Source organism: Quercus lobata, chromosome 9, assembly GCF_001633185.2.
Source record: "Quercus lobata isolate SW786 chromosome 9, ValleyOak3.0 Primary Assembly, whole genome shotgun sequence".
Taxonomy (NCBI): Eukaryota; Viridiplantae; Streptophyta; class Magnoliopsida; order Fagales; family Fagaceae; genus Quercus; species Quercus lobata.
The window spans coordinates 4,623,993-4,632,163 of record NC_044912.1 but is presented as its reverse complement, the minus strand read 5'-3'; the positions used below and the strand labels follow the sequence as shown (position 1 = coordinate 4,632,163).

The 8,171-nt window shown below is 32.7% G+C and overlaps 1 protein-coding gene across 1 annotated transcript; it reads right to left on the bottom strand.

The window, feature by feature from the left end:
• Positions 1-7,274: 7,274 nt before the first annotated feature.
• LOC115961089 lies at positions 7,275-7,847 on the bottom strand. The gene has a single exon (XM_031080130.1). It carries the CDS (start codon positions 7,845-7,847, stop codon positions 7,275-7,277), a length of 573 nt encoding a protein of 190 aa, XP_030935990.1.
• Between the last annotated feature and the right edge of the window lie 324 nt (positions 7,848-8,171).

The following is an 8,171-nucleotide window of genomic DNA, read 5'->3' as shown; positions in this document are numbered from 1 at the left end:
CTCTTTTTTTGAAATTGATCATTGGGTTTTGCTCCTTTATTGTTATATTCATGATATGTGGGGTTAATTTGATCATTTTGGGGCTTTGTGAAAAATTAAAAATTCTAGGGCTTGTAATTAACCCGAATTGGGGATTTTGTTCAAATTTGGCTAAATTGATGAAATTGGCTTGTTCAATTGATGTAATTGGTCATTATTTATTGAACTCTTTCTTGTATGATGATCAATTAGTCAATATCTTTCAAATTGTTCAAGTGGTTTTTTCAAAGTTTTGGGGTTTTTATGTTAAAAACTCTATTCTCAAGCCAATTTTGTGAATTTGAACTTATTTGAACTTAATTGCACTGCATTAGGACACGCATCATGCCATTTACATTGTTCATGCATCATATAGTTTATGTTCTTTTTTTTTATGTGCTAACTTGCAGTCTACCCTTGGTTTTTTTTTTTTTTTTTTTTTTTTTTGTTTCTTTGTTTTATGTTTTGGTCCTTCTCCTAGCACCATGCCTAGGAAAACTAGAGCCTATAAGACCCCTTCCACTTCCTCTGTGTCTCCCTCTAGGAGTGCGGTGTTTTGGAATGATAGAAGCAGAGAGGCCTTTGAGACTTTGAACCGTAAGCGTAAGATTTGGGCTGAGCGTGCTGTGATTTTAGATGAGATTGATCCAGCCATTAGGGCTAACTTTGAGTCTAGAGGTTGGTTGCCTCTCTTAGAGATAGATCATCCACCTCTGACCGCCCTGATTAGAAAGTTCTTCTCAAACCTCTCTTGTCACGTCTATGATTCCAATACCCTTGTTAGGAGTTGGATACGAGGTGTTGAGTTCACCATTACCCCTTGGGTAGTGGCTGAGGCTCTTGGTGTTCCGGTTGTTCGAGAGCCTGACTATCCCTATGATGAGTCTCCTTCCTTAGATGTTGTTATGTCATACATCACTGGGTCATCTATCCAGTGGGGTTCTGATCCTTGGATCACATCCGCTGAGCTTACTAAGACTGCCTGTCTTTTCTTTAGGATAGCATGTCATTCGTTGTGACCTATTTCTCATTTCCACACCATCCTTCTAGAGCGATGTGTGTTTTCGTATGCATTCGTTTCTATATGTCTATCAGTTTCCGTCATCTGTTCCTTCGTTCTTTGAACGAGGTTCATAGGAGTTCTGCCGTAGGTCATGCGCTTATTCATCCTATTTTCATTCATAGGATTCTGCTGTTTTTGGGTCTAGATGGTTTCCCTTCTGGTGAACCTGTTCATGTTGTTGCTCCCATAGGTGCCACCTTTCTTAGACAAAGGGCTGCTTACTTGAGAGTTGCTCCTTCATGTCCTAGAAGTGCATCATCTAGTGTTGTTCTCCCTCCTCCCTCTTATACAGGTGCTGATGCTGCTGAGACATTTGGTGCTGCTGCTGCTGATGTTGATGTTCCTCCACCGACTACTTTGGATGATTCGGACATTCGACGTACGTTAGAACATGTCTTGACCATTCAGGCGGCTCATGGACAGATTTTGGTGGACGTGCTCGATGAGATCCGTGCCTTGCGTGCGGAGTTGGCACAGTTTAGACGCTCTTCCACACCACCTCCCTTTTGATGATGGATTTTATTTGCCCTTTGGCATTCTTTCACAAAAAGGGGGAGTACATTGTAGAGTTTTTGTTTTCAAGGGGAGAGTATTTTATTGGTTGGAGCTTGTGGAGTTTAGATTATATCTAGGTGCTTCACATTGTATTTTAGCTTTTTAGATCTTGCCATGTTTTTTTTTTTTATGGGATATTCATGTTAAGGGGAGTGTTATTTTTTTGGTACCTTATATGTTTCTTGTTTTAAATTATTTATTGATTTTATATTTATAAGTTATTCATTGATATATGTCTTTATTGTGTGTTGTTTGAAATCAAGAATTTAATTTGTTTACTTGTATTTTTTCCACACATGCGTTATGCATTTTGTTTAGTGTTTCAGGAAATATACAGGTTGATTCAATTGAGTTGCTGTCTATACTTGCAACTGATGGATAGTAGTTAGGATTGAATTTGTTTTATGAGCATTATTTGTGTAAAGGGCTTTTATTTTGTAAATTTTGAGTTTCTAGTTGTGTTTTGTCACGGATTGCCAAATGGGGAGTTTGTTAGGTTCTAAAGACTTAGGTATTTATGTATTTAGAACTCTAATGTGTATTGTTGGCAAACCATGATCAAAACAATGTGTTTAGAAGTGTTTTAGTCTTGTTCAAAGTTGTGTATTTTATATAAAGTTGGAATCGAGCTAATGTAGAAAAGATTATGCATTTCGGCCTGGCTCGATCGATCGAAGCTTAGGCTCGATCGATCGAATCTCAGGCAGAATGTTTTTTTCTGCAGATTTCCAACTCAGCCCTAGTTGTTTAAAATGTTTTAGGGTTTTTTTAATTTGTCCTAAGTATAAAAGGCAAACCCTAGCCATGTTTTAGTGTTGCTCATATTGCTGTTTGTGTAAATCTCTTGTGAGATCTAGAGGAGCTTTCCTTTATACAAACTTAAGGTTTTCAAGGAGAAGATATTATCTACACCTTGATAATCAACTCGGTTGCTGCCATTAAAGTTTAAAGAGAACACAAGTGGGTGTGCTTGTATCTGGTGGTGAATCCAAGAAAGAAGGAGTCCGTGGATTCGAAGTTTGCACATGGTCGTGTCAGTAAGTTCTACTAGTTGGTAGTAATAAGAAGTCGAGCATGGGGGCTTGTAAGTCTTATTGTATGAACTTCTATTCTTTCAAGATAGTGGATTCAAGTTTACCTTGAGGATAGCTAGGTCAAATCCTCCCCAGGTTTTTAGCGGTTTGGTTTCCTGGGTGATCATATCTTGTATTATTTATCTTTCCGCTGCTTTGCATAATATGATCTTTGTAATTGTGATAACCTAGATTTGTTAAATTGGACTAAGTAACAACTTGGCTAATTACCTAGGTTAAATCAATTGTGTTTTAAGGGGTCTAAAAAATATCAGAGGGTCTATTGCTATTCATGTATCCCAACTTTACTTTCAAGTGGATCATTTTACCATTTGGAGGGCGACGGAGAGGTTTTTCGCCGAGTTCTTCGATTTCATCTTCGATAACACAAGCCGGTGTTATCATTATGTTTGCATCTCTCTTCCCTTATCCTTTAACCATTAATTACTGTTGTGTTAGTGATTAATTATGTGTTAAAGTAGTTTGCCAAATTGGATATTGTTTATATTTCATATTCCGCATATATATTGTTTGAATATAAGCTTGCATTAGTTATTTTGTAATTGGAGGTCTAAACATTCACTAGTGTTTTATACACTAATTGAGTTTTCATAAATGGTATTGAAGGTTTAGAGATTATTTAGAAGAATGCATTATATTGGTTATTCAATTACAATCAATAGCTAAGAATCAAGATACTCTGGCTTTTCAGTGGAGTTGTGGTGTGCCTTTATGTTAAAACATATTTCCCTCTCCTTTGTGTGTGCTTGTTTCAAAAAAAAAAAATAAATAATAAAATAAAATAAAGGCTAATAATCAAAGTTAAATAGGGTGGTGTGTGTATACTATATGAGCAAGATATGATAAAATTTGTAGAAAATTCAAGCCGATAAAATTTCCTAGACTTGATCATTTTCATGATACTGATACGGAATCTAATTACTCAAGTTTTCTCAATTTTATGCTTTCAATATTGTATAAGATATCTTACTATTCTTCCCTAAACACCATATTTTTGTATTTCTTTTTCTCACTCGTTGAACATTTGAACACCATGTATTTGTACATTTTACAGGGAGACTAGACACATGATATCATTAATATATGATTATATTTTTCTCAACTTACAAATCTGCCAATCTGATTAAGTTATCTACGATTGTATGAGTGTTGTTCTATGCGATTATTTTTCAGTCAAAACACATGAAACTTCCATCTTCTAAGATCTCAATTCCATAATTTCTCACCACCTTATTTGCTTTTTGGAAATTGACGTAGTTGGAGTAGTGATAGAACTTCATATCAATTCAAAAATGAAAGAAGAACTCATTTTTTTAGATATTGAAGTTGGATTCCATGTTGTTGGTTTTCAAATTGGTTCAATTAGTGCAGTTGCTTACTAGTTTCCTCTAATATCTCAATATTCTCATCGTAAAGAATTTGTCATTCTATTTTATTGGCAAAATACAAAAACACTATAAGAATGGAGTAGTAATTTGATCACACTATATGTGTTTACAACTTTAAAAATTGTATGATAGAATGACTAATAATGTTAGGACATATGTGGAACATGTTAAGAACATATGTCATATAGAATTGATTAATCCTTTGACAAAACACACTTTACTTGTAATTGGGTAGATCTAGGATGTGTTTAATACTTCAAAGAATAAGAGTTCAAGTCCAAGTATTGTAGCTATGCAAATCTGTCCAAGAATCAAGTGAAGAAGTGTTGTTCATTAGAGCTTGAAAGATGTATCTATCAAGATTTAATATTTGAAACTCGACAGATAGCTCGACAGCTATATCTATCGAGAATTACGAAATTCAGATTTTCAGATCTGATTTCACGCATATCCATGTGCATTTGTGCAGGGTTTCTTTTCTCACAACCCTAGACATATATAAGGATTATTTTAAGGATCGTCTAAGGTGATGCAATTGAATGCAAAGGTTGTGGCACTTTGTTGTTACATACATATTGTGACCGGAGACAATTTGTCCTAGTTCATCTTTCTCTTAAAGAAGCTGTTGCGTTTGTGCGTCGTAGGGTTTTGTAACCAATGAGCTTCTTGATCTTCATCGTGTGGATGAACTAAAAAATTTTGCAGCCAACGTTCTTCTCAAGTTAGTGTGTTAGTCATATACTAGGATCCGTACATCGATTGGTTAGTCACGTACTTGGAGCCGTGCATTAAAAGAAGAGATCATCACTGCATTACAAGTCCAATTATGAATTGGGGTAAGGGTTCAACTGTAGGTTGGTATAAGGTACTGAGATTCATTTACTTGTAACCGCTTGTTTTGATAATAGTGGATTCTCGAGAGTGGTAACCTTAAATTCACCCAATGGGGTTTTGCCTCGGTGGTTTTCCCTATTCATAAACAAATCACCCATGTCAAATTTAATTTTTGCTACATTTAGCTATTTAGTAATTTGTTTGTGCTACCATGCGTATTGCATGTTAAATTGACTTAATTAATTCACTTGACTAATTAATTGGTTAATTTACCTAAGGGGTCAATATATTCTTAGCCTATTAGATATAGATAAGCATGTTTGATACGTTCCCAAGAATGAAAATATTGTTTTAATAAAATAGGAATGCAATTATACTTATTATCAGTTCCATTTTTATTTTACTTTTTTCCTCTTTCCTTCATACATATTGTTTGCCTAATTTTGAAAACTCATTGAAAACTTTGTTTTGGTATGCTGTTCTCGAAAATGTAGGGAGATAATTTTTCATATTAATATAATCGTAAATTATGGGTAACCTTCTCTTTCTCCCATATGAAGTTCTTAATAGATAAACTTCTCTATGAGAGAAAAAATAAATAAATAAAAAAATCATGTGCTCACAAGTATATAGTTATATTTTGACTAACCTTACCATAAAATTACTTTCACTCCGTGTTGTTAATTTTTCTTTTTGTGTGTTTTGTTTCCTTTTTTATTTTATTATGGTGGATAGAAAATTATATTAAATCAAAAATTACACCCAATGAGTCCACCCTATATATGTTTTGTTGTTTTTGTTTCAATAGTAGCTAAAATTTACTATATTAAGCAAGAATGTCAGATTCCAAATCAATTACTTTTAAATATAAATCATAGGAAAAAAAAACCATATAAATTACGAAAATTCTTGTTTCTTAGTGGCACTTAAAAAAAAAAAAAAAGACACCAAAATTTAAATCCTTCCTGCCAACTTATTATTAGAAAAAAATCATATAAATCCCTTTTTTATATTAATAATTAGTGCACTACTTATAAAAAATAATACTTCAAAAATAAATGCATGTACCTTATTAAACATGTGACAACAAATTAATATATTTTTTCATGAAAGAAAACACTTTTATTTTTTTCTGAAAAGAAAAAGAATGATAAAAATTATATTTTAGAATAAAAGAATTAAACAAATAATTAAGAGTTTTTCTTAGGTGGAAGACTAAGTGAAATATATTTTATTTTGATATCAAGAATGCATCATATGGCAAAACATTAGGCTATTGTAGCTTAAAATGGGTGGGACAACATTATTAATTGGGATTTTAGGATAACACATACTTTACACCTTTTATTTTGAAGATTTATTATCTAACATATGTTCTTTTTACAAACTTGGTGTTTACATGCATGTTATCAAGCCATTATGGAGCACAATACCACAATCTATTCTGTTTTTTTTTTTTTTTTTTTTTTTTTTTTTTTTTTTTTTTTTTTTTTTTTTTTTTTTTTAAATATTTGTTGCACAATATATATTCACACACAAAACCTGTTTAGTGGTTGCCCAAATTTTTTATTAAAAATTAAATACTAATAAATTATTTTATTTTTGAATATAAACAATAATAAAAATTAAATAACTCATTATAATATTTTCTTAGGCCGTAGGTTGAATGAATCAAAATATTAAAACCTTTTAAGTTTGGTGGAATTATTAATGAATAGTTCCTATAATTTTCCTCTCAAAAAAGAATGACACATGGTGCTAATTTATAATTACAAGATGGGGTAGAAGTTTAAATAAATGAATTCTTTAAAAATATGCTATATGGCAGAATCTTAGGCTCCAAAACATGAGCTTCCTTTTATGATAATGATTCTTTTTTTTTTTTTTTTTTTTTGAGCAAATAATGATAATGATTTTAGGTTTATACAAAAGAATTCATATTAAAAAAAAAAAAAAAAAACTCATAATCTTTCATGCTTGGATAAGTCAGATGGGAAACTTTCTTTTAGATGATGTAGGAGGTTTTTTTTTTTTTTTTTTTTGGTGGAGAAAACAGTAATACTTATTAAAACACATGAACATGAAATAGTATATAGAGTTTCTTAAACAGGCTAATAATAAATTACATAACCAGAGTATCACTACAAAAAGGTCTAACCTTTATAGTAGTAGTCTGAGGTTATAAAAACTGAAACTTTAAGATGATGTACGAGTTTGATTGAGAGAGACCATGATGAGTTCCTTGGATTGCCATTTTTTTTTTTTATGTGATTACAAGATGATAAAGAAATATGCAGGAAAATGAATGAATAACAACAAAAATTATAACTTGAGTTTGGTCTTGCACATGGACTCAACTTTCTGAGGACTAATAAAAACAGAAATATTACAACTGTTATAAACGGTGGCATGGAACTTGAAGATGTTTAGCACTATCACTTTCCCAGGCAACACGGCTGTTGAAGTCAAATTCAAGCTCCCACCAGCAAAATCAGATAATAAATGGGGATTGATTAGCAATTTACCAGCCTTAAGCTCCACAGAAGTTGTAATGTTAAGCTTGTGGCGTGCAGGCACGTATCTTTGCTCAATTGGAGCTTCACCCACAACTTCCCCATGATAAGTAACATAAGATGTGGTGTTTTTGTACTTGAAGCTTCCATAGTTTGGGTTCTCAATTGCAACAACAGTGCCTAATGACAATGTGACATTAGGTGTTAAGGCTGAGAAGTCAATGTTTTTTATGCCTTCAGGGTAGAGGGAAATTTTGGGGTCTTTAGGCTTGAAGATGGTAAAGAACAAGGTTACGATAACAATGACAATGATAACAAAGAAAATTGCTGTTACAGCACAGCATAGTTTATGACTTCTACGGGAAGGTTTGCCATTAGCCATGTTCTCAGATTAACAATAGGCTTTGAGAGATTTTTCCCAAGAGGAATTCTATAAATTATGATAGTACTAACATATTATTTAATGTAAAGTGAATAGCAAATATACTGAGAAAATTTCCAAAATAGTACAAACACAACACGGAGCCTCAAAGTTCTTTCAATTCACACCATTACAGTGAAATTCAACGGAACTAAGATCAAAACAAGAAAGAAAGAAAAGGGTTGATAAACAGCATGTGGGGTGGTTCAATTTGTCAAAAAGTACTCAAAATCAAGGTCGTTCACTTTCGGTGGATCCGATATTTATTAGCAGAAATTCTGATCA

What these genes read in the sequence shown, in the direction of transcription:
- LOC115961089 (XM_031080130.1), bottom strand. Translation starts at nt 7,847, where the DNA reads ATGGCTAATGGCAAACCTTCCCGTAGAAGTCATAAACTATGCTGTGCT.